Below are 27,094 nucleotides of genomic sequence, written 5' to 3'. Positions count from 1 at the left end.
CAGTCTCGGAAGAGAACAGCAATTTACAATTGGTAGCGAGGCACTGGAAGTGGTAAAGGAATACATCTACTGATGGCAGGTAGTGACGGCGGATCCGGATCATGAGACGGAAATAACCAGAAGAATAAGAATTGGCTGGGGTGCGTTTGGCAGGCATACTCAGATCATGAACAGCAGGTTGCCATTATCCCTCAAGAGAAAAGTGTATAATAGCTGTGTCTTACCAGTACTGACCTACGGGGCAGAAACCTGGAGGCTTACGTAAAGGGTTCTACTTAAATTGAGGACGACGCAACGAGCTATGGAAAGAATAATGATGGGTGTAACGTTAAGGGATAAGAAAAGAGCAGATTGGGTGAGGGAACAAACGTGAGTTAATGACATCTTAGTTGAAATCAAGAAAAAGAAATGGGCATGGGCAGGACATGTTATGAGGAGGGAAGATAACCGATGGTCATTAAAGGGACACTAAAGGTTACTAAGAAGTCAAGTTAAAGTGATAAAGCAATGCTCTAGAACGTCATAGGCGTCAATATAATCGCGAGAAGAGCTTTAGTAACCGAGAAATTGAGGTAAATGCATGACACGATTTCAGACCCCCCAGCGATATTCCGGTACTAGCCCTATGACGAAGGCACTTATCATAATTTATGTCACTAATATTCAACTACTCGTATTAAAAAGATAATTTCATTAGGTTATAAGACGGAAGAAAATGCTACTTGTTTACTTCTTTTCGATCCTATGTAAAAAATAACATTTGGCGTTTTCCTTCAGTAGTATGGGTGGTCGAAAGGTTTCGTTTTCGCTCGACTCTGCGCCGCGCGCGCTTTGGAGTTTCAGTTGTTTCGTTATCGCGTCGCGCTGCGCTGGTTCTGCTGGCTAGCGAAACTTGCATTTGTAACAAGCAGCGAGAATGCCACGTCCATGTGATGTCGTGGGATGCGCGAACGGTCCGCGGAACTTGGTCAAGGGCAGTTGCAGCAGCGAATCCAACGTTACTTATCACTGTGTGCCAACGAATGAATCTCTCCGTCCGAAGTGGTTAAGTGCCGTACCTCTGCCACAGCGCGTTGGCAAAGAGCCGAAAAATCGCATAGTGTGCTCGCTGCACTTTCGTCCAGAGCATTACGAACTCAACGCCGACTTACTGAAGTCGTGTGGAGTGCCATTCAAAGCAATGCTTTCCCGTAGCGCTGTTCCGTCGGTCTTGGCTGCATTCTCCGAAGCGCAAGAGCGACTGCAGGTCTAAGACGGGGCGGTGAGTGCGGCATTTGGTTTTCTCTTAAAATAAGTCTCTTCTTTGCGTGCAACAAGGGTTTCGAGGTTTCTTGGATGGTATTTCAACAGTCCACGTTGACTTAACATTAACCTTTAATGTCCGTTTAAGGATTACGAACTGGATTCCAAGGGAAGGGAAGCGTATCAGGGGGCGGCAGAAAGTTAGGTGGGCGGATGAGATTAATAAGTTTGCAGGGACGACATGGCCACAATTAGTAGATGACCGGGGTTGTTGGAGAAGTATGGGAAAGGCCTTTGCCCTGCAGTGGGCGTAACCAGGCTGATGATGATGATGATAATGATGATGATGATGATACCCCGTCCGGTTTGCCCTACGTAGAACTGGCCACAGCTAAGGGGAATTTTGTAAACCACACCCATACTACAGTCAGTAAAACTGTTGTTCTTATTGTGCTTCACTGGAAAAATATCTGTTCTTTTTCTTGCCTATTACCTGCTCCTTTTTCCTCTGTACGGCAGCGCATATCTTACCTAGCTTATTGGGAGCAGTGGAAGCAACATTACCATCATATCTACTTGCAACGTTTTTAAGCCTGCGCGTCACTGAATGAATGTACGGAATAGCCACTACTATTTTATTGCTATTACTGCTTTCTGTAATCACATCCGTCCCCCTCGAAACCGACTTCTTTAGGCGTTCAGCCACAGTGGCCACTGCTACACTATGAGAACCTGCTTCTAATAAGCGCCGGACCTGCGCATTAAAACTGGCGCTCATTTTGTGCATGCAGGATCTGGTGAGAGAAGACTTAAGGCACGACATGGCAATTCTGTTTTTTACTACTTTGGAATGCTTGGATTAAAAGTTTAGCAACGGCTTCGAAGATCTTGGGGAGTACTGCCAACAAACGTGATTTTATTCGAAGACCAAGAAAATGTCAAGAAACTGAATTACGCGTCGATGAGTAAATTCTTTGGTAAACTTTAATCCTCAATCATAAAGTTTAAATTGCTCACTTACTGAGGTAGCAGCGGAATCGAATTCTTCCCTATTAAAGAAAATCAGGTAATCATCAACGTAACGAAATATCTTCATAACGCTATCACCTAAGGCTTTCTTAAGCAGCTGTCTACCTTACTCAGGTAAATATTGCTAAGAATATGGTTTGAGCCAATAGAAATGCCTGATTTCTGCAGAAAAATGCCATCTCTCCACCCAATCAGAGTCGACTTCAAGTACATTGAAAGAATTTATAGAAAAGCTCCCGTGGAAGCACCGCATCTGTCAATAAAAGCCGACTCTTGCACTTGTTCTTTAATGCACTCATTTACGGAATTTAGCAGCCCGTCATGCGCCAAGGAATAATACAGGTCTTCGATATCCCTACTAAAAGCTGTCCAATCACCAGAATTTTTCTCTCTCAAATACTGAACTAGTGCCTGAGAATTACGCAAGCAAAAGGTGTCTGAAAAAACTAGTGAAACTAAGGAGTTCTGTAAATAACTAGCGACACAGACCTGCCACGTCCCTTTCTCTGGCACTATAGCACGAAATGAAATTTCTCGCTTATCGGTCTTCGTCTTATGGGTCTTCTTGACAACCCTATTTATGTCTTGACAGGAGGTCAACCACACGTTGCTTAACTGCCGAAGGCTTGAGTTTTACTTGCTGTAAATTTTTTCCTATGGCTTAAATCGCTTTTTCTGAAAACGTGTCATGTGGCATAATTGCGAAATAACCTTCCTTGTCAGATATTACTGGTCTACGTTTATGCTCCACAAGGTAATTAACTAACGGTCGCACAGGGTCAGACGTCTTCAAATGAGAATGTGATTTTTTAATGCTAGCAGTGCCATCTGAAAGACAGCGCGAGCGTTCTTCTTCTGGGACGAACCTGGTTATGCAGCGCAGTATGCTTAAAACTTCAACGGGTTTTACGTTAGGCTTAAAACAGTGCTTAGGACCTAAAGCAAGGATTTTTCTATGGGTATGACTTACGAAGGCGTCTCCAAGAAACAGTACGGTATTTGACGGTGAATTATTAGGAAGGTGTTTTCTCTTACAACGTTGAAGCTCCGGTAGTTTCATCCTCCATAGGAAGTCCTCGTGCTGCACGGCTAACCTATTCCAGTCGGCGTAGGGGCAGTTCCAATGGCGACCGTCTCCCAGGGCCGCGCAACGGACCTTTAGACACTCTTGATAGAACCTAACTTGGCGCCATGATTCAGCGGAATCAATAGCTCCAATCCTCCTGGCATGCCCAGTTGATGGTTGAAGGAAGCCGCACAGCATTTGAACTTCCAATGGGACGAAAGGATTACAACTAAACCACGACATGGTTCTAGTGCGCAAGATACGTATCGCAATCAAAGAAGCTAACGAAGCAGGATTGCGCAGGTAAGTAGGGGAACACGGAAAAGGGCTCAGAATACTAGAAATGAAGCTTAGAACGACAGAGAGCTGAGCTAGTTGGTAAGGATTCATTATGCAAAATTATGTTCCCCTACCTATCTGCATAGTACAGTGACAAAAATGATAAGTGCTTTGTTGTTTGTTCTTGATATTGTATTGCACATTTAGCGAAAGGTTTCAGGGAAATCACCCTTGAATAAACCGATGTTGCCAAGAGCTTCACCTATTGTTTTTTTTTTGTTTTGTTTTTGCTGTTATGAAGTATGCTAACTGGGGGATTGTTCGGTCTTAACGGGCACAAAAATCAAGCAGGGAATGCCACTGCTTCTGCACGTAATTTCTCAGCATGAAATCGCATAGACACTTCTAGTACGTTCATGTGTTATATCCACAGCTAACGCCTGCGCGAGACGGCACCCAATTGGTCTGTCTGACCAATGGGGTGCAGATTTGGCTTGTATGTCATTTTTTCTACTTATATATTGTTGTCAAGTCAACCTGTATTTATTGTGCTGAGTGTTTTGTTACACGTTAAATAACCGCTTGTGATGTCAGAGTGATATGTTTGTATAAAGACATGCTTCTTCACATCGCTGGCTCTATGAGGCCTTTTCACAGTGTAACGCGACGTTGTTAAATCGTAAGTTTGTAGTTTCAGCAGTGATGACAATAAACTGAACAACTTTTATTGCTTAGGGATGTCAATACTTCGTGAGACGGAGGCATCTCTTCACAACGTAGGGGCCTGCGACACTAATGCAGCCTGAGCAGCACGACCAAACATCTGATCCCGTGGCTTTCCCAAGGTGCGTACAAAACAGTCACTGGTACTTATGAGTTCTAGGTTCTGTTGGCGGGTACAAATTTCACGAAAGGTACTGAACCTTTAGTGAAATTTACAAATTTGGTGTCATTCTACAATTTTACCAGTGATGCATTATGTTGTGAGAATGAAGTTCTATTGGTGAAGATGCTTTAAAGGTGTGGAGAATGGAGTGGCATGAAATTGTGAAATGGATCTGAAAAATTGTGATGGCAGTTTTGCTGCTTTATTATTAGCAATACAATATCCCTAAAGACTATAACGGAGTACCACTAGCCTTAGACGAGTTCATTCACATAAGCTCCTGACACAGGCTATATCAGCAGACACAAAAGCACTGAAAAAAACTCACTGATCTAAAAACAATGTCAGTTTCTGCGGTTCCAAGTGTTCTGCTTGTGTCCTGAGTTTCAAGGTGGGCAATGGTTAATAATATGGGTATTGAAGAATGTAGGTGCTGAGAGCAAGCTTTCAGCCAATGCGTGCTGTCTTTCTAGCACAGTATTGTCTGTCTAGGAGTTATGCAAAACGTAAGGTTCACAGGTGGCAGGTTTGCCCTAATGTACAACGCTTTTCCTTTAGATGCCTTATATACAATTTCCACATTGAATATACGATTCCAGTACTACTTGAATTGTATATTTTAAAATCTGACCTACGTCCAATTTAGCCAATTACCAAAGTAGCCTCCTCTGAGTTAAATTGGGGGTTTTAGTATATATGCGTGGTATGCGTCTTACTGACTGTATAGCGATATATATTTTACGGAACTGTGTTGAGAGGCAGACATATTGATATGTCTTGCTATGACTTGCCCGACAAAAGCAGAAGGGCATTGGTTACCTCTATTGCGCTTTATAGTACACTAAATTTTTGACAAACCTGCCTGAAGAGATATTGTGTTCCTAGTTTTATTTCTCCAAGTAGTCGAAAATCAAGTAAGGGAAAATGAGACATCCACCCAACAGTAGCACTTGCTAGAAAGGAAACGCATACGTGTTCCTCGAAAGAAAAACCTCGCAGTTGAAGAAAATTCCTCTTGGTCCGGTACTCGAAGCCGGGACCACCGCCTTTCCGGGACAGCCGCTCTACCATCTCACCTAACCAGGCGGCTAACAGATGGCAGGGCGAAGTCGAGTTTGTCAACTCGAGGCAAAGGCAAGAGTTGGACGTTATGGTTCTGCGGGAACCCGCAAGAAGAGAGAAGTAACTAATTAAGGGAAAATGAGACATCCACCCATTTGAAGCACTTGCTACAAGGAAACCCATACGGGTTCCTAAAACGAAAAACCTCGCAGTTGAAGAAACGTTCGTTCTGGTCCGGGACTCGGACCCGAGACCACCCCCTTTCTTGGACAGCCGCTCCAGCTTGCGGGTTTCCGCAGAACTGTCACGTCATAATCAAAAATAACGAATTACACTTTGCTTGCGCTATCTCTTGGGCGGTTTATTGATTCCCATTACTATAGGGATCCCCATTCCTACATTCGTTTTCGCGGGTTTCCGTATGTACTCCTGTAGATCACGAGCAAGAATTCAAGATTGTGAAATGCCATCGGAGCGCTTGTATCGTTTGCCTATAGCTGAGTTCACGGCTGCCTGCGCACGCGAGAAGTCCGAGCTACAAGGCCAGCACCGCTTAGAAATTGTTTTATAATATAAAAATAGTTCTATTTAAAGCGGATGAAGCAAAACAGTTTTAAGCACGTAGTGCCCTCTGGGCTGCACTTGTCGGCGATAAGGTAGCCTCGCCGCCTACAGGATTACCTGACTGAGCTATGTCGAATGCTCGATTGCCATAGTCGGAAGTTCGAATCCTTCTATGAGTTTTTTTTTTGTGAGCTTGAAACTCACCTCTTCCAGTGCACTACATCTTCAGGCTTGAAGTGACGCCTGACAACGGCAAAAGATGCCGAGATCGAGTGGGGCTATACTAATCCAGGTACACCCAAGTTAGGAAGGCCCACAAAGCTTAATTAAAGACGCTCCCTCACTAGAAGAAGAATTGGCCTCCCTGGTGCAGTATTAGGCTACTACCTCCCCAATGATTCCTACAATTAGCCCTGACCCTCAGTTCCCAGCAACTGCGGAGCACCTGACCAAGGCGGCGCTCAGACCTGTAACGCAGCAGAGGGTGACTAGAGTATCTGGGTCCGGACAGGCCGCAAATGGAAACTGACCCTGTCAACCTTTAATTGCCGAACTCTTTCGAGTGTGACTAGCTTAGCAGGACTATTTGAGGAACTATCAGACATTCTTTGGGATATTATAGGTCTTAGTGAGAATAGAAGAACTGATGAGGCTTATAGATTGCTTAATAACGGCCATGTTCTCTGCTATAGAGGTCTCCCAGATAAAAAGCAATACAGGGTAGGATTCCTAATCCACATTGACCAATTCTAGAAGCATTAATGAGAGGGTAGCTGTAGTCGTAATCAAACTTAATCAAGAGGTATAGGATAAAAGTAGTAGAAGCATACGCTCCAACATACAGTCACGATGATGAAGTAGATCAGTTTTATGAAGATGTTGAATAAGCGATGAGAAAAATGCAAACTCAGTTTACGGTACTAATGGGTGGCTTCAATAGAAAAGTCGGGAAAAAGCACGCGGGTGAACAAGCAATTGGCAAGTACGGCGTCGATCCTAGGAACGCTAGAGGAAAGATGCCGGTAGAGTTCGCAGAAAGGAATAGGGTTGGAATAATGAACACCTTTTTCAGGAAGCGTAGCAACAAAACCTGGACCTGGAAGACCCTAATGGTGAAAAAAGAAATGAAATTGATTTCCTACATTCTGCGCATCCAAGCATAGTGCAGGATGTCGAAGTAATAGGTAGGGTAAAGTGTAGTGATGATATATTAGTGAGGGCTCGGATTCACCTCAATTTGGAGAGAGAAGGAGCAAAATTGGTCAAGAAGAAACAGGTCAAACTAGAAGCAGTAAGGGTAAGAGCAGACAAATTCAGGCTGGTACTTGCAACAAAAACGCAGCCTTAGAATAGGGAGATAAAGATGACATAATGAATGAAACCGTAACTAGGCTGACTTCAGAGGCAGCAATTGAAGTAGGAGGCAAGACGCCAAGGCAACCAGTAGGCAAGCTCTCCCAAGTAACAGAGGACCTAATAAAGAAACGAGAAAGTATGAAATTGTCCAACCGAAGGGATAAGATAGAATTCGCGGAACTGGCAAAACTAAAAATTATGGGGTTTTACGTGCCAAAACCACTTTCTGATTATGAGGCACGCCGTAGTAGAGGGCTCCGGAAGTTTCGACCACCTGGGGTTCTTTCACGTGCACCCAAATCTAAGTACACGAGAGTTTTCGCATTTCGCCCCCATCGAAATTCGGCCGCCGTGGCCGGGATTTGATCCCGCACCCTCGTGCTCAGCAGCCTAACACCATAGCCGCTGAGCAACCACGGCGGGTGGAACTGGCAAAACTGTTCAGCAATGCGAAAATAAGGGAAATAAGGCGACATAAGGGAAACCAAGATGTATGCACTGATAGATAAGCAGGGTAATATCATCAGCAATCTAGAAGATATAGAAAAAGCACCGGAAGAATTCTACACTGACCTGTACTGTACCCAGAGGAGTCACGAAACCTCAATTAGAAACAGTAACGAACAGGATACAAAAACTCCTCCTATAACTACGGATGAGGTCAGAAGGGCCTCGCAAGACACGAAATGAGGAAGAGCGGCTGGAGAAGATGGAATAACAGTCAATGTATTCAAAGATGGAGGAGAAATAATGCTTGGAAAACTGGCGGCTCTCCATATTAAGTGTTTATTGACTGCAAAGGTCCCAGAAAAGTGGAAGAATGCAAAAAAATATACAAATCCACAGAAAGGGGGACATCAAAAAATTGAAAAATTTTACGCCCGTTAGCTTACACCCAGTATGATTTAAAATATTCAGCAAGATAATTTGCGGAATAATAAGGGCAACACTGGACTTTAGCCAACCAAGGGAACAGGCTGGCTTCAGAAGGGATACTGTGCAATGGATCACATCTATGTCATTAATGTTGTAATCTAGAAATTCGCAGGGTACAATCAACCTCTCTATATGGCTTTGAGAGATTACGAAAAGGCATTTGATTCAGTAGAGATACCAGCAGTCATAGAGGCATTACGTAGTCAAGGGGTACGGACCGCCCACGTAAATGTCGTCGAAAGTATCTACGAAGATTCCACAGCTACCTTAATTCTGTGCAAGTAGGAAGGTGCCCATAAAAAAAGGGGTCAGACAAGGAGACACCATTTCTCCAACGCTATTCACTGCGTGCTTGGAAGAAGTATTCAAGCCACTAAACTAGGAAGGCTCGGGAGTAAGGATCAGCGGCGAATATCTCAGCTACCTTAGGTTTGCTGATGGCATCGTTCTATTCAGTAATACTGCGGACGAGTTACAACAAATGATTGAGGACCTCAACAGAGAGTGCAAGAGTGGGATTGAATAACAACATCGAGAAGACAAAGTTAATGATGAATAGCCGGGCAAGGGAACATGAGTTCAGGACCGCTGGTCAGCATCTAGAATCTGTGAAGGAGTACGTTTACTTAGGTCAATTATTCACAAGGAACACTGATCACGAGAAGGAAATTCATAGAAGCATAAAAAAGGGTTGGATCGCATTCGGCAGACATTGTGAGCTCCTGACTAGAAGCTTAGCATTATCACTGAAAAGGAAGGTGCACAATCAGTGCATATTATAGGTTCTGACATATGGGCATAGACTTGGAGAGTGACAAAGAAGCTTGCGAACAAGGACCGCACAAAGAGCGATGCAACGAAGAATGCTAGGTATAATATTAAGAGACATAAAGAGAGCGGTTTGTATCAGAGAGCAAACGGGTATAGCAAATATTCTAACAGCCAATATATAATTGATAACCGTTGGACTGTTAGGGTTACAGGATGGGTACCAAGAGAAGGGAAACACAGTCGAGTTTGACAGAAGACTTCTTGGTGGAGCGACGAAATTAAGAAATTCGCGGGCGCTAGTTTGAATCGGTTGGCGCAGGACTGGGGTAATCCGCCTTTTGCGACGCCGAACTGCGCATGCGCAGTGCCCTAGCGGCTGAGGAGCGAAGCGATTTGGCAGGCGCTCGAGCGGATGGCGGACGGCCGAGGCAGGCGCTGCTTTTGTCAGCTGCGCTATTCTCGCTGCCGCGCGTACGGCACGCCTTCCTAGCATATTGACGCGTGTACTTATCTTTATCGGGCGACCACGTTTCGCCGCCTAACAAATGTAATCGCACAGCGCTGGATGCGCCTGCATGTATCCGAATTTTCTGGAAAGTTATCGATGCTTCCATCCGGCTGTCTGTTGTCGCAGAACCTTGTGTTATCTGATTTCATCGCGTGACGCGAATGGTGTAGAACTTTGTGGAAGGCACGCGGGTCCGAAGGATTAGTCTGGAACATTCGATGACTGCTGTATAAAAGCCGACGCGCTTGACCCGCTGATCAGATTTCCGACGATCGCCGACCTTGTTCGCCGCTATCGTTGTGCTATAAGTGTAGCCTGTTCTTGTGGGCACAGGTTCGCCCAATAAAAGTTAGTTTTTACCTTTCACAGTATCGCTACTGTGTTCTTAACGTCACCACCACGTGACATCTGGTGGAGGTGCTTTTCTTTCATGTACCGGACGCCCCCGACAAACCGTGATCCAAGCCCGGACCGCAAAGACAGCACCAACGTAGTCCCGGACCATCGAGCAAGCCGCCGTCTTCAACAACTGCCCCCGGAGCACGGACTTTTGCCTGAAACCAGGAAGATCACCACCAAGTCCACCCCAATGGCAGCCCCAGCATCTCCCATCGTGCTGCAGCAGCCCAGGGAGCCTCCGACGTTCCGCGGTTCAACGTTCGAGGACCCAGAAAGCTGGCTTGAGACATACGAGAGGGTCGCTGCTTTTAACAAGTGGAACAGCGACGACAAACTGCGACATGTCTTCTTCGCATTGGAAGACGCTGCCAGGACGTGGTTCGAGAACCGAGAAGCCACCTTGACGACCTGGGAGCTATTCCGAAGCGGCTTCTTGCAGACATTCGCAAGCGTTGTACGCCGAGAACGAGCCCAAGCGCTATTAGAAACCCGGGTGCAACTACCAAATGAGACCACCGCGATTTTTACAGAAGAAATGAGCCGCCTATTCCGCCACGCCGACCCGGAAATGTCCGAGGAAAAGAAAGTCCGCCTACTCATGCGTGGTGTAAAGGAGGAACTTTTTGCCGGGATGGTACGAAGCCCACCGAAGACTGTCGACGAGTTTCTTCGCGAGGCCACCAGCATCGAGAAGACACTCGAGATGCGAAACCGGCAATTCGACCGCCGCACGAACTCGACAAACTACGCCGGAGTTCAGTCACTGGCCACCGACGACCTACGCGAGACTATCCGAGCTGTCGTGAGGGAGGAGCTACAAAAGCTGTTCCCATCATCACAGCCTCAAGTGGCTACGATTGCCGACGCCGTGCGTCAGGAACTCCAACAAGAACTTGGAGTAGCCCCTGAATCACCGCAGCCTGAGCCGCAAGCGATGACCTACGCCGCCGTCGCACGCCGTCAAGGTCCCGCTCCGCGACCGCGCCAGGGCCCTGTCACGCCGCAATTCCGTCGTCCGCCGCCGCCGCCGCCAGCACGACCACCCGTCGCCCAGCGCACCTACGCGAGGAAGACGGACATTTGGCGCGCTGCTGACCACCGCCCGCTCTGCTACCACTGCGGCGAAGCCGGCCATGTATACCGCCGATGCCCATACCGCGACCTGGGATTGCGAGGCTTCGCCGTGAACGCACAGCGCCCGAGGGAAGGTGAACGCCCTCGTGACATCGCCGACTACCTCGCCGCTACTCAGTGGAGCCCTCGACGACCGTCCCGTTCGCCGTCACCAGGCCGCTACCTGTCGCCGCAGCGCCGACCATACACCGGCCTAGCCCGGGGCCGCTCTGCGAGCCCATATCCGGAAAACTAAAAGCAGCAACCGATGGAGGTGCGGTTGCTGTTCGTCGAACTGACGAAGATCCTCCGCCGCCGACGAAGACGACAAAGAAACCATCTCGACGACCTAATGACGACACGCCGCCGTCCCGACGAAGTCAGGAAGCCAAGACTACACAGACGAAAGATGGCTTGACGACACGACGTTCCAGCTTCAATTCAACACGACGCAGCCGTGATCCGACGCCAAGACCCAACTGCAACGCCAGACGAAGAACCACCGACCTCGACGTGCTTCTCGACGGCCACTCAGTCACTGCCTTAGTCGACACAGGGGCCGATTACTCCGTAATGAGTGGACACATCGCCGCCCAGTTGAGGAAGGTTAAGACTGCATGGGAAGGCCCCCAAATTCGGACCGCTGGAGGACACCTCATTACGCCGACTGGAATCTGCACGGCAAGAATTACCATTCATGACCGGACTTACCCTGCCACCTTCGTTATCCTGCAACAGTGTTCACGAGACGTCATTCTCGGCATGGACTTCCTGAACCAACACGGCGCAATCATCGACCTGAAGTCGCAGTCAGTAACGCTGTCGGAAGATCAAGCGATACCGTCGGAGAGCCCTCGTAGTCACCACGCCTTGAGTGTGCTCGAAGATCAAGTGAGCATCCCGCCTCGCTGCAGCATCGTTATTTCGGTCGGCACCGAAACACCCGCTGACGTAGAAGGCGTCATCGAAGGCGACCAACGTCTACTACTCGACCGTGAAATTTGCGTCGCAAGAGGGATCGCTCGACTGCACGGAGGAAACACGAAAGTGCTGCTGACAAACTTCAGCCAGGAGTTCAAGCACATCAACAAGGGCACGACGATCGCATTCATCGAGGAAATACAGGAAACCAGCGATGCGTTTGTCCTCTCGGATTCTGTCGTATCTACCCCGACGACCGTAGTTCCCGAGCCAGACTTCGACATAAATCCAAGTCTCCCCGTGATTAAGCAGGAACAGCTCAGAAGTCTGCTTCGACGATACAAAGACTGCTTTTCGACGTCATCGAGGATTCGACAAACACCAGTCGCAAAGCATCGCATAATAACCGAAGAGTGCGCTCGACCACTCCGCCAGAGCCCTTACCGAGTTTCGACGCGAGAACGCGAAGCTATAAGACAACAAGTCGAGGAAATGCTGCGCGACGACATCATCCAGCCATCGAAAAGCCCGTGGGCGTCTCCAGTTGTTTTAGTGAAGAAAAAGGACGGAACCCTACGTTTCTGCGTCGATTATCGTCGACTGAACAAAATCACGAAGAAAGACGTATACCCCCTCCCACGGATAGACGACGCATTGGATCGGCTCTGCAATGCTAAATACTTCTCATCGATGGACCTCAAGTCTGGCTACTGGCAAATAGAAGTCGACGAAAGGGATCGCGAAAAGACCGCCTTCATCACGCCAGACGGCCTCTATGAGTTCAAGGTTATGCCATTTGGACTGTGCTCGGCGCCTGCAACGTTCCAGCGAGTGATGGACACGGTTTTAGCAGGATTAAAGTGGCAGACGTGTCTTGTTTACTTGGATGACGTCGTTGTCTTCGCCGCAAATTTCGACGATCACCTTAGGCGGCTTGCGACAGTATTAGAAGCCATCAATTCATCAGGGCTCACTCTGAAGCCGGAAAAGTGCCGCTTCGCTTACGATGAGCTTGTGTTCCTAGGCCACGTCATCAGCAAATCAGGAGTACGCCCCGACCCACAGAAGACAGCTGCCATCGCAAAGTTCCCACAGCCAACCGACAAGAAGGCAGTGCGCAGATTCCTTGGCATGTGTGCCTACTATAGGCGCTTTGTCAAGGACTTTTCACGCATCGCGGAGCCGCTAACACATCTAACCAAATGTGATGTCGCGTTCAAGTGGGAAACGCCGCAGGCCAAGGCATTTCAAGAACTCAAACAACGCATGCAGTCGCCGCCGGTAGTTGCACACTTCGACGAGTACGCCGATACCGAAATCCACACTGACGCCAGTAGCCTAGGCCTCGGTGCCGTCCTAGTCCAGAGGAAAAACGGAGTCGAACAGGTGATAGCTTATGCTAGCCGGTCGCTGTCAAAAGCGGAAAGCAATTATTCTACGACTGAAAAGGAATGCCTCGCCATCATTTGGGCTACAGCTAAATTCCGCCCTTACCTCTATGGCAGGCCATTCAAAGTCGTCAGCGACCACCACGCGTTGTGTTGGCTAGCTAACTTAAAGGACCCTTCCGGACGGCTGGCGCGGTGGAGCCTCAGACTACAAGAATATGACGTCACGGTAGTATACAAGTCCGGAAGAAAACACTCCGACGCCGACTGCTTATCACGCGCCCCAATCGATCTCCCGCCGCAAGACGACGAGGACAACGACGCCTTCCTTGGGATAATAAGCGCGGAAGACTTCACTAAACAGCAACGAGCAGACCCGGAGCTAAAAGGCCTCGTCGAATATTTGCAAGGGAACACCGACGTTGTCCCTAGGGCATTTAAGCGCGGGTGGTCTTCGTTCACACTACAAAAGAACCTGCTCGTGAAGAAGAACTTCTCACCAGTCCGCGCCAGGTACCTTCTTGTTGTGCCATCAGCGCTGCGTCCAGAAATACTGCACGCCCTACACGACGATCCAACCGCTGGGCACCTCGGATTCTCCCGGACGCTATCGAGAATACAGGAAAGGTATTACTGGCCGCGTCTGACCGCCGACGTCGCCCGTTACGTCAAGACATGCCGAGACTGTCAACGACGCAAGACACCACCGACAAGGCCAGCAGGATTACTACAGCCGATCGAACCTCCTCGTCGACCATTCCAGCAGATTGGGATGGATTTGTTGGGGCCGTTTCCGATGTCAACATCCGGGAATAAGTGGATCGTCGTGGCGACGGACTATCTCACCCGCTTTGCTGAAACCAAAGCTCTACCGAAAGGCAGCGCAGCCGAAGTGGCGAAATTTTTCGTCGAGAACATCCTGCTGCGACATGGTGCCCCAGATGTCCTCATCACCGACAGAGGAACGGCTTTTACAGCAGAGCTCACCCAAGCCATTCTGCAGTACAGCCAGACAAGCCACAGGAGGACAACTGCCTACCATCCGCAGACGAATGGTCTCACGGAGCGCCTGAACAAAACCCTCGCCGACATGCTAGCAATGTACGTCGACGTCGAGCACAAGACGTGGGACGCGGTCCTGCCGTATGTAACCTTCGCTTACAACACGGCGGTGCAAGAAACAACACAGATCACGCCGTTTAAGCTGGTTTACGGCAGGAACCCGACGACTACGCTCGACGCCATGCTGCCGCACGTTACTGACGAAGAGAATGTTGACGTCGCTAGCTATCTCCAGCGCGCCGAAGAAGCTCGACAACTCGCCCGCCTACGGATAAAGAACCAGCAGCGTACCGACAGCCGACATTACAACCTCCGACGACGCTTCGTCGAGTACCAGCCCGGTGACCGTGTTTGGGTTTGGACCCCTATACGCCGACGAGGACTCAGTGAGAAGCTACTCCGACGCTATTTCGGACCCTACAAGGTCATCCGACGTATTGGGGCACTGGACTATGAGGTCCTGCCAGACGGCATTTCGCTATCACAGCGGCGCCGCTCACGACCTGAAATAGTCCACGTCGTGCGACTCAAGCCGTACTACCAGCGATAATGAACTTCGGGACTTCGCGTAACTGACCTTCGGACTTACTTTCTTTTCGTTGTTTTGTTACTTATGTTTAATAAGTGCCCTTTTGTGTTTTGCTCTCTTACATTTGTAGCATCGGGACGATGCTTTTTAAGAGGGGGGTATTGACGCGTGTACTTATCTTTATCGGGCGACCACGTTTCGCCGCCTAACAAATGTAATCGCACAGCGCTGGATGCGCCTGCATGTATCCGAATTTTCTGGAAAGTTATCGATGCTTCCATCCGGCTGTCTGTTGTCGCAGAACCTTGTGTTATCTGATTTCATCGCGTGACGCGAATGGTGTAGAACTTTGTGGAAGGCACGCGGGTCCGAAGGATTAGTCTGGAACATTCGATGACTGCTGTATAAAAGCCGACGCGCTTGACCCGCTGATCAGATTTCCGACGATCGCCGACCTTGTTCGCCGCTATCGTTGTGCTATAAGTGTAGCCTGTTCTTGTGGGCACAGGTTCGCCCAATAAAAGTTAGTTTTTACCTTTCACAGTATCGCTACTGTGTTCTTAACGTCACCACCACGTGACAATATTGACATCGAAATTTGGCGCGATGCCAATGTCTCGTGTCGCGTACGGCTGCAGTTCACGTGACAGTCCCAGCAAGACAGTGCGGGTTTTCCGATTTCCGTGGGTAAAACGGGATCGACAGCGCCGTGAAGCCTGGATTAGGGCTGTGAAGCGGCAACATGCGCAAGGGCGTCCATGGCAGCCGTCAGCAGCATCTCGACTCCGCGGGAAGCACTTTGTGACAGGTATGCATCCACATACGTAGTTAACTTCTCTGTTTTTTTCGTTACTGACTCATAAAGACGCAAATGTGTGTTTGAGCTAGCGAAACAAACGATCTCTTGCTCGCGTGAGCCGGCCGAGTGAAACGCGGTGATTATTATTTTTTTTTTTTATCGTCATCTCTGTGCAGCCGCCGCGTTGTGCTTTATTTTATTTTTTTGCTGTCATCTTCGCGCGGCCGCCGCTAGAACGCCGTCATTTAGCAACTTTACACCGTGCACACTTTTACTACTTCATAAGCGCTCAGCGAATGCTCGTGATGTCGGCGTAGTTATCCGTCGGAGACAAGCGTGCCTGCACTGCCGGGCAGATTTGGAAACGGCGTGCACTGTTAAAGTAGCTGATGGTGCTAGTTAGCAATCGCTACTAGTTGTCGTTTCATCATTCTTGTCGGCACTGAGTATAGTAATATTTCTTGAAGAAAGCTTATCTTCGTTTAGCGAATAGCGATGTAGTACGGTTTGTACTAAGGCTCATTTTCCCGTGCTGCGCTTTCTGGAGTCGAGTGGCGCGTCTTATTGTGTAACGGACACATTCCAGGGGCGCATTCGCTGTCACCCAGACATCCGGACTTCATACCGACGCTGTTCGTGTACACAGACCAGTTCAGAAAGAAGGACGTGGTCGACCGTCATGTTCGTACCGCGGCGCGTTCCAAGAGGAAAACAGGCGCTCTACCAACAGCAGGTATCACTGGTTCTGGGCATACTGGCCATTTTTTGGCATTTTTGTAGGTGTACATATACTTTATGTGGGTAAAACACGTATGCAAACGGACATTCTGTTGGCCTCCCCATCGCCTGCGTATGTACGCCAAGCACTATGGCACACTATAAAGGAATATATGTAGTGGTGAAACGTGATATTTGCCCTAAGAACGGCAATTCATGCCCTATCCAAGTCATGCGTTTTTGTGTGTACTCATACTATTTTATTACTCACTTTACGTCACAGGTACAGAGGTTTCAGGTCAAGGAGGAACTTGTAAAGGTCACAGTGATGGGGAAGGAAGCAGACACATCCTGTGTTCAGGGTGAGCAGTGGCTTTTGAACTAATGGCAAGCACACTGTCACATTATGCAGCTGGAAATGTTTTCTGAGGCTCACCTTATGTTGGTCATTGCGAGTCTTGCACGTTTGAAACATATGAATTATCCGTAATTTGCTTTCAGGTGACCAGGTTATTATGGTAGTGCACTCCGCACAAAGTGCGAATGCTCAGAGTAAATGTCAGTGTTCAATGAATTGTGTCTACAAGCAATAGCGTCACTTTATTGCATTTGTTGATGCAAATGCAGGTGCAGAGCTGCTTGCAACATCCCCAATGCTCACTGAGCCACAGGAGGTCCTAGAGCCAACGCCCTTAAGCAGAGAGGAGAACACTGACCACCTATTAACTGAAAATGTGGCGTTAGAACGGAAAGTCAGGGGATATAGAACTGCAATGCACAAAGCTAAAACGCTGCACTTGTTCTGTGGATACTATTCACAAATCGTCTTTTAAGTTTTGTACGGGACTGCAAATAAAGGAACAGTTTGAAGCACTCTTTAAGCACATTGAAAAGAAATGCAGAACGCATGGTTTATTGGGATGGAGGAAAAACACAAGCAAAGGAAAGACAGCTCTTCAAGCGCGAAGAACTTTTCATGGTGCTGTATAGGCTCAGGACTGGTGTTTGTGCCAAGGAAGTGGCTCGAATGTTTGGAATTTCTCAGTCATGCCTTAGTCGCATCTTTTGTACATGGTTCATTTTTCTCGATAAAGAGCTTTCAGCATTGACAAGGTTTCCCACATTAGCAGAGATCAAAAGGCACATGCCAATGGCATTCAGTGACTTCTCAAACACTAGAGTCATCCTTGATTGCACAGAGGTGAGAATCCAAAGACCTTCAAAACTACAGGCACAGAGGCATACTTTCTCCTCGTACAAGCATTATGACACGTTCAAAGCACTTGTTGGGGTAACACCAGATGGCTATGTTTCATTTGTGCCAGATTTGTGGGGTGGGCATGTTTGGCGAAGTTGTCGAAAAATCGGGCCTACTGGGTTTATTAGATGCGGGGGACGGTGTGATGGTCGACAAAGGCTTTAGGTTGGAGGGCGTTTTGCCACCATCTATTCAAATCCGCATGCCACCATTTAAAATGGGGAACCAATTGTCAGCTAGTGACGTGATTGCCATCCAAAAAATAGCTGGCGCTAGGATCCATGTTGAGAGAGTCATAAGACGTATCAAAGAATTTCATTTTTTAGACAAACCACTGCCAATCAACATGCTCGACATTACTGACAGTGTTTGTAGGACTTGCGCTTTTTGTGCAATTTTCTACAGCCAATCATTTCAATCAATAATGAGAACAAGTAGCCAGCTCGCACATCTCTACTTTAAATGAGCCCCCTTTACAATGCTTATGACCAGAAGAGACCAGACTGTAACAACAGTATACTCTCATACTATATCACGTGTACTTACGACGCTGTCTACTGTGCTACCTCCTGAGGAAATTTGTATTTTGCATCTCTATGAATAAATGATACTGCTTTTTCAGTTATCTTCCATGTACACTGCACATTTATTTTGTTATGTCTATAGACATAACGGCTATATTTATCACCAATGCTACACAATTTGCTTAGGCCACGCTCTTTCTTTTCGTTTAGCCATAGCTGCTGGCTGTTTGCGTGAATGAAGCTGGTATGAGTGGTTAAGCATTACCCTCAACATCTAGGTGTGGCCATTGTTTTGTCCCACCTCCATGACAATGACTTCATTCTCTTTGTGCTGTACATATTTCTGTAGTAGGGGGCTCCTGGTTTCTGCAGGTTTTCAGATTCCTTTTGGCAGTGCCAACATACCTGGCAGAACTATACAGGGGAAGCCCTCTTCTAATTCGCTGGGTCAACTCCTCAGCTAGCACAGCATTCCTATAAAAATGCAGTAGTGCTGGCAATATTTCCTGAGACCACATGGCCTCATCAAAGAAAATCCTCTCGATGTGTAAGGAGGATGCAATAGATGCTGCATTAGTCCACACAACGAAGTCGCACCAGCTAAGTCCTGTCACTGCCATTTGGCCCTGCAACTGATAGTAGTATTCATGCTCCCTTTTCATTGTAATTTCATTATCTGTTGCCCTACAACAAAACTTTGGAGAAGCTGCAGCTCCTTCGATACTTTTTCCTTTGAAGGAAAACGGGCGTTTAACTTCTAGCAGCCCCATGTCACTGCCCACAAATACCAGTCTATCTGGGGATGCAGCAATAAACGGATGCTCAGCATGCACGTGCAGGCCTGTATATCCCACAGTTATGGTCTTATCCATGCAGGCCATTAGCTGTTCATATGCCTGAACGGCATCTGGCTCGTGCACATTTCCATAGTGCATGGCTTCAGTTTTATTGCTCCGCGGGTAAAGTATCTCTTTAACAATACTGTCAGGTTTCCGGCACCGCACAATTCCTTTAAACATTGAGGCAGTTAGCCGACCAATCCACTACATGTGCCAGGTTGGATTTGCGGCCTGTCCAATCGTTGACTCAAGAACAACTGCTCTGCTCTCCACCGAGAGGGCGTGTATAGCTGCAAAAAAAAACAGTATTGTTAATTTATAGGTTTAGAATCCGTTTTAGAAGTCGTACAGCAAGCATTACATTGTATTAAAGCAATGAGAAGTAGCATGACGTCAACAAAGCATCACTTGTCATGGCAATGTTGAGCTATTTGTTGGGGATTCATCGTGGAAGGAAGTAAGGGGTGCAAACATGGACACAAGAGAACCAGACAACACAAACGCTGCAGATAGGAGCTAACCGTACTAGAAATGAAGCTTAAAATAAAAGTTCAGCTAGTTGGTAGGGAATCGCACTAAAAGAAAGTAACGCATGCAAACATGGATACAAGAGAACCAAACTACGTAAATGCCATGTTTTCTAGTTCTCTTGTTGGTGTTTGCACGCCTTACTTTCTTTTATGTTGAATAACTTGTCAGAAACTTAATACCATTACGTTAGCTTTTATTTACTTCTACAAAGAAACCCCTACAGGCCTACACAAAGAGGCTAAAGTACAGCTGTAACGGAAAAAGAATGGCACAAGTGAATCATGACCGGAGCGAAAAAATTGCGACACGCGGCGCTATTGTTGCCGAACGCGCTGATAGCGAGATTGCCAGGCATATTCCATTTCCAAAGCGGGGGTGGTCGTCAGAAAGCTGCCCATCCGAAAGCTTGCATTTTAAATGATAGCTTATGCGCTGCTTATCGCTAGAATCATGCGCCAACGTTGTCGCGCACATGACTTCATTTCTTTTTCTATTTTTTGAGCTGGCGTTTTGGCCGGCAGCATTTTCTTTAGCGAACGTTTCCCTCAAAGCCCACAATATACTGGACGATAGACTGTCAAAGGCTGTCAGCGCTAGTGAAGATACAGGGGACCATGCATGAACATGCACATTCTAGAGATGAGTTTACTTTTTGGCAACAAATGATCGCAGCACAGCTTGAGCTCCAAATTTTGTCTTTAATTTTCAATGTCCTTAACATTATAGCACAGAAGGTGAAATAAAGAAAAGTATAAAATGAATTGAGAGCTGTCAATAAAATAAGAAATCCCTTCCAGGCTAGTGGCTTAGTGACGGGCGAAAGCTCCACCAGCCATTACGACATTGCGTGCCCGTGCGGGCAGTGAGGCATAAAGTGTGCTCGCAATACCAGGCAGGCCCTGGAGTCGCGTCCATTCCTCTTGCACAGCCTCCCAAAGCAGATCTTCTGACGCTCCATGCAGTTGCCGTCTTGCCAGTTGCTGCTTCATGAGGCCCCACACATTTTCAATAATATTGAAGTCCGCTCCTTTTGGAGGCCATGGAAGCTCCTGAATGCACAGCTCCTCAAGCCTCTGCCGCACCATCCTTAAAAAGAAAAAAAAAAAGACATTTTGAGATCATAAAGCCTGGGAAGCTTTTTGCTTAGCAGAAACATAGAAACAGCACATGGGAGTTATGAGGGTGCAATAATTGAAAGCTAACGCTGTTGTGCATAAGCACCGCGGTGCATTACTCTCTTAAATACCGAACGAAACCACTCGTTCGGAAAAAATAACAGCCTTAGGGCTCGACATTTTATGAACAGAAAAAAAATATAGTGACAACTTTTCTGAAGGATCAGCCAGAAAATAACGTAAGTGGATAAAGATAAAAAAAGTTAAATGACAACAGTCACATGTTCATTAGCCCCAAAAGGCACCGGTAGAATGCCCACATCATATAGGCCTCAACTGAGAATATTATTTTTAAAAGAAACAGACTCTTAGTCCGCCATTTCAATGCACTAATATCAATTCATAGCATCCATTTACAAATTGTGAGCGAAAAGTTTGCCAATTCGTTTGTGCGAAGTGCATATAAGTTGCAAGTAATTATACCTGCTTGTGTGGATGGGGCTCCTGTCATGCTGAAAAATGAAGCATCCATCCGGAAACGGGCCATCCAGGATGAAAGGAATTAAGTTCCTTTCGAGTATGTCTGCATAGGCTGATGCTGTCAGAGCTCCATCTATCCGGATGAGCGGCCCAAGCCCTTGGTATGTTATAACACCCTACACATTGACGGATCGTCGGCCGCTAGCAGCGACGTGTTCCGTATACTCGGGTTCAAACCTGTAACAAAAAACAAAGCTCACGTGTTGCTTGTTACACAGCAGCTCAACAGTTTTTTTCAGAAATTCGCGTAGTAGGATTTAAATGAAAAGTAAACTCCTTAGCAACAGGTTTTAAAATATGCCAGGCGTAGAGAAATGCAATAAAATGAAAAGACCACCGCAGCAGCTGCCATAAACATTCGGCCATTTTGTTCGTAACATATGTGAGACGAAAGAACACGTAGGCAAGCGCTGCTTCCCTGTCCTTTTATACACGGAAGCACATGACCTACCGGGCACAGTCTGGCCGCCAGACACGGCGCTGTTGGTCCCACTTGCTGCTGAAGGTAGATTCGTCGGTGAACACTACATTCATGCATTCTTCAGTCGTCCAGAAAAGATGTCTTGTGGCAAACTCCAATCTCAGCGTCTTGTTTTGTCGCGTCAAAAGTGGCCTCTGGCAAGACATTCTACTGCGGAGCCCCACTGAACGAAGGCGTTCCCTTATAGTAGTAAGCGATATCTGAAGGCCGAGTTCCTGCCATATCTCCTTGGCTGTTATAAAAGGGTCGCAACAGGCAGCGGCGACAATCAATCTGTCTTCTTCTTCGCTGGTCCGTCTTGGGCGCCCATCTCGAGCCGCGTCTTCAATCCTTGCCTCTTGGAGGAAAGCTCGAACAATCCGCGTAACGCTTCCAAGCGAGCACCCAACCTCCGCAGCAACGCTCCTCCTTGTCCGCCCAGCTTGAACAAGGGTTAAGATTTGGACCCTTGTTTCCTTGTCGATTCGTGGCATCCTAAAGTCGTTCTGGCAAATTTCATGCGAACTACACCTGCTTTTAAAGTCTTGCTGTCGTGTGACGTAGGCACTTCCACACGCTACTTTTGACAGTGCATCGCCCAGGAAATCTTTTAAAGGAAAGCTGCGATGAAGATACCGTTGCTCGCAACGCCAGCGCAAAAAAAAAAACGAAATTATGTGCGCAGCTTCATCGGCGCATGGTTCGGCCGATAAGAAATGCACAAGCGTGTTTTTAAGATGTTGAATATCGGATGGGGCAACGTCGGGATGGGCTGCTTTCTGCCGGCCACCCCCGCTTTGGAAATGGAATATGCCTGGCAATCTCGCTATCAGCGCGTTCAGCAACAATAGCGCCGCGTGTCGCAATTTTTTCGCTCCGGTCATGATTCACTTGTGCCATTCTTTTTCCGTTGCAGCTGTACTTAGGTTGTGTCAAATGACACAACTGCATATTGCAACGATTAAAGTTTAGGTAGATACCAATCTCCTACAAAATTGTACAGCTTACTTTCACAGTAACATAAGAATTTTTCTGCAGCTTGTAACTTGCATGTGCTCATTATGTTGTTTTATTTTTTTTCCGCTAATTATGCTGGTCAACATAGCAAAATCGTAGAGTTGGTTCAGTATTGCAAGTATTTAAACATGCCTAAAAACAAAAAGAGCAAGACACATGTGCATGCTTTCAATTCCATGCTCTGCTAAAACACAGTGAACACACACACATATATATATATATATATATATATATATATATATATATATATATATATATATATATATATATGGCAAATGGCGTGCATGAATCCAAGTGATGGACTCATGCTAAAGGAACATCCATTATACATTTACACAGTGCTTCACAAACATGCCATAGATGAAGCAGATAGGTTTGAGGACCCTGTGGGTGCTCACACACATCGAGGTATGTGACAGCCCTGTAAAAGTTAGAGAAATGACAAGACACCAAGTCTAAAAGTGACTGCTCCATTATCGGCTGCTCAGTGGGATACTTATGAAGGTGACGCCCAGAGACATAGGTGGGCATTCCTATATAAATGAGACAGCCTCAGAATGACACGTGCCAAGACAAAAAGTTGAGAAATAAGTAATAAACAAGGAAGTGGACTTTCTTACCATCAAACCTCTCTTGTATGAGTTCGACAGGTCTCACTGTGGATGTCTTCAATGTCTGGGATCAGTGGAGTGTCTGAACCTTCTGGTGCCACTTCACTGGGACTGTGTTCATCCTGGAATATAGTGCTTTAGACAGCGCAGATAACATGCAAATGTTAGCTTAGTGACTACCTTGAGTAGTAGTGCAGCTTGAAATGTACGAAGCAGCATAGTAAAGATTTGAGGATTTTGTAAACAGTTCTTTGACAGCATCATATTGCGCCAGTGGTGAGAAGCGCAACAAAATAGGTTCAAATTGTGGTCTCATACCTGGCATGCCTATTGCGCATGGTTGTTAAACAAGCAAACTCAGTATTGTACTTCTAAATCATTTTTCACATTTGATTTATTTGTACTCTAAATGCCTTCTTTCAGGGTGAGCAAAGAACAGTTTTGAAAGTAAGCAAACTACAAACTTACTAGCATTAGAAAATTAAAAAAAAACATTTAGATGCAGTGACATGAACTCGTGCTAACATGTGCTGTAAATCAAGAGCAAATGTAAATATGAAAGTGCAATAATGTGCGTGTTGCAGAAGGGGATAGAAAAAACTCAAGCCATACGTAGAGGTAAACAGTAATCAATGCACATCAGATATGCCCAACGCAAGATTTAAAATTCTTTAAAATTAGGTTCAGCAGCTCTGTGTAGAGAAGTTATTCCATTCAGCTATAAAGCATGGTATGAAAAACCAAGGGACACTTAATACACGTAACTAAGGAAACTATGTACAGATAATTGAATAAGACTAGCCCAGCATGCTATAGTCACATGCTTTGCTGCATAAGTTGCAGGTGATTGGACAATCTCGCATGATAATTATGTGAATCACATGTGGCTATAAAAATTTATGAAGCAGGCACTGGGGAGTTCATCACCGAGTTGATACCTACAGTATTACAGGAGGCGTCAAAGGTCTTGTCTTTTGTAAAGGCACACAGCTTTGGATAGCCCTTAAATGTATCACACTTTGGAATTCACAGTCCCTTACTGCTGTCATGGACAAGACAAGCGATAGAATGGAAGTTGAACAGATGTTTGTGTCAGTTTAAAAATGTGTATGTGCATGAATGCTCTCGCATTATTTCAGTCATCACGAGATAGGTTCTGCCAGAATTTTTAAAATAACTTTGGCTTTAAAGAGGTTTAGTTTCATCAATTAACCAAGACTTACATCACAGGTTTGCTGCATGATCATCTCATTGCTAAGCTTGCAGATTGTTTAGTGAGATAAAAAAATGTCACCATATATAAACACTACTGACATTAGTGTTATACTGATGCAAACTGTACTTCGCATAAAAGCACAGTAAAAGGGGCTCTCAAACTGTTCCTGTCTGTCGTCACATGCTGATTGAACACTGCTAACTCTTATTTTAACAGATCACAAGCATGCAGAGTTAAGTGTAGCACTTACAAGTGATTCTCCTGAGTTTTCTTTGCTCATATAACGGAGAAGCAGGCAGTTAGCGGCCACCTTTTCGAGATCGGCAGCAAGCAGAGATGGGTCACTCGGTGAGAGCCCTGGCAGTGGGTCAAACCGCCGCCTTTTCGCACATTCATGTTTCCTTGAGTGAAAAGTGATGTCTTGCAGAGGCAGAGGTGGCTCAGGCTTTTTGGCTGAAAAAAAAAAGAGGTTTGGTTGTACAAGTACAATAACGAAATTTTAAGTGCTTCCTGTGATGTTTAGTCAACGACCACATCCAATGTAAGGAAATTAAATGTTGCAGTTTGGGATTATTTTTTCTCAATGCAGGTCTTGTAGTTAAGAATTTATGAAGCGACACTGATATGTGTTCTTAATTAAAACCAGTAGCCTATATTTGTCCACATACCAATACTCATGTACGCTGTAAACAACGTAGCTGTGTGAATGAGTTGATATTCAACAGCTGCTACCACGAATGCAAACAATCCTACAGCACGTTAAATGGTCAACACAATGCCACAAAGAACCTTTTGCAGAAAGGGGCCAGAAGTGTGATCACAGATTTTTGAGGCACTTTTGCCGCCTCCTATGTTAACTAATGCACGCTAAGTAGTAGCATTCTTACCTTGGGCAGGAACAATCCAAGCACATGGAACTTCCGTGCACGTTGCCGCAACCTTTTGCGCCAAGTGAATGGCATGAAGGATTAACCCAACTAAATGTTGGCATGTGCCGCTCAGGCTGCAAGAATAAAATGGAAGAGGAGATGAGTTTTCATGCTCAACAGGAAAGGATGGGATCAAGTGTTTACGAATTCGAAAGAACGGGTTTAATTTCACGTCACTCAACGTGAAATACATGCGCCAATCTCAGGCATGAGCCGCACACCACCACTCGCGCGTTGGCCTTGTAACACCATGTGCACACATTAACAGCATCATTTAACGATGCGATGCGGCTTGTCAGACAGCTATGCCGGCACGAAGTTAGGTACAACTAGCGGTTTTACAGTAAACAGCCAAACTTGGAAGTCATTCTCGTTATAAGCCTCTAAATAGTGTACTGTATGATACCGGCAATCCAAGGCTGTGTACGATCGCAGAGAAGCGCAAATTGGTATGCTGCACGACCGTGTCGGTCGGTATACATGCAAATGCACAAAAACAAGAACTCCCCGCTTTCTTCATTTACAGTATGTGTATTTTTCAACATTTAAGCAACCGTACCTTTATATAAGCAAACAGCTAGCCCAAAACGGCAGGGCCGGTATAGTTACGAATTCCAAAATTTAACCCATCAGACTTAAATTTCCTGCACGCGGTTCATGCAGGTCGCGCTCCAGATGTAGAATAGAAAGTTTGCTCACCCTGCGGGGCAGAGGCAATGACCAGCCAGGGTGGAGCCCGACGCCTTGGAAATGGCGGCGTGCACGATGTAATAGCCGCCTTTCATTGACGGAAGGCAGTTACTACGCAAAAGTCCGCACGTGTATTCTGCTGACACGTCGTTGTACATGACGTTGTGCACGTATCCTTCTTCTTGGAATATCGTTCCTTTCATTTGCTGTAGCGCGAAGCGCGCTGCGCTCGACACCATCTGTTTTTCGAGCTGCGCTTCCGTGGGTATTTTGACGTCGCCGAAGCGCTTTTTCCAGCCGTTCGTCACGCTGAAGAAACCTCCAGGTACAAAGCAGTCACCAGCGGGCTCCATGGCTAGCGGACGGCGACAAACTGCGCGCACACGTTGTTGCGGTTTTCACTCACACGCTGCTTGCTTGCTCGTGTGCGGCAGCTGTCTGTCGCGGCGAGAGCGGCGCCTGCCAAATTGTTTCTCGTGGCCACCGCATGGTGGCGCCACAATGCATCGCAAAAGGCGGATTGGAGATTGCAGGGAGAGGCCTTCGTCCCGCAGTGGACGTAAAACCGGCTGATGAAGTTGATAGGGACGTCGGAACAAAGGGTACCAAATGTGGCTTAAAAGGGTTCGAAGCGTGAAGTCAACGTTCAAGCTTCTAAAGCACTACCAGCGTGGAAGCCTTTCTACTCACGTTCTTTTTACAAGCTAGCTACCAAAAAAGTAATCGTAGAGTCGTAT

General features: G+C 46.7%; 1 protein-coding gene and 1 pseudogene across 1 annotated transcript; one reads left to right on the top strand and one right to left on the bottom strand.

Moving 5' to 3' along the window:
- The first annotated feature begins 15,713 nt into the window (after positions 1-15,713).
- Positions 15,714-18,510, top strand: LOC129383603 (uncharacterized). The gene is made up of 4 exons (XM_055068226.1): positions 15,714-15,919; positions 16,497-16,643; positions 16,911-16,989; positions 17,255-18,510. Exons 1-4 carry the CDS (start codon positions 15,718-15,720, stop codon positions 17,289-17,291), a joined length of 465 nt encoding a protein of 154 aa, XP_054924201.1. The 5' UTR covers positions 15,714-15,717; the 3' UTR covers positions 17,292-18,510.
- A 216-nt stretch (positions 18,511-18,726) lies between these two features.
- On the bottom strand, positions 18,727-26,710 carry LOC140212941 (uncharacterized; annotated as a pseudogene).
- Positions 26,711-27,094: the final 384 nt, after the last annotated feature.

Source organism: Dermacentor andersoni, chromosome 8, assembly GCF_023375885.2.
Source record: "Dermacentor andersoni chromosome 8, qqDerAnde1_hic_scaffold, whole genome shotgun sequence".
NCBI lineage: Eukaryota > Metazoa > Arthropoda > Arachnida > Ixodida > Ixodidae > Dermacentor > Dermacentor andersoni.
The sequence above is the reverse complement of the archived record's forward strand: the minus strand, read 5'-3'. Positions and strand labels throughout refer to the sequence as shown.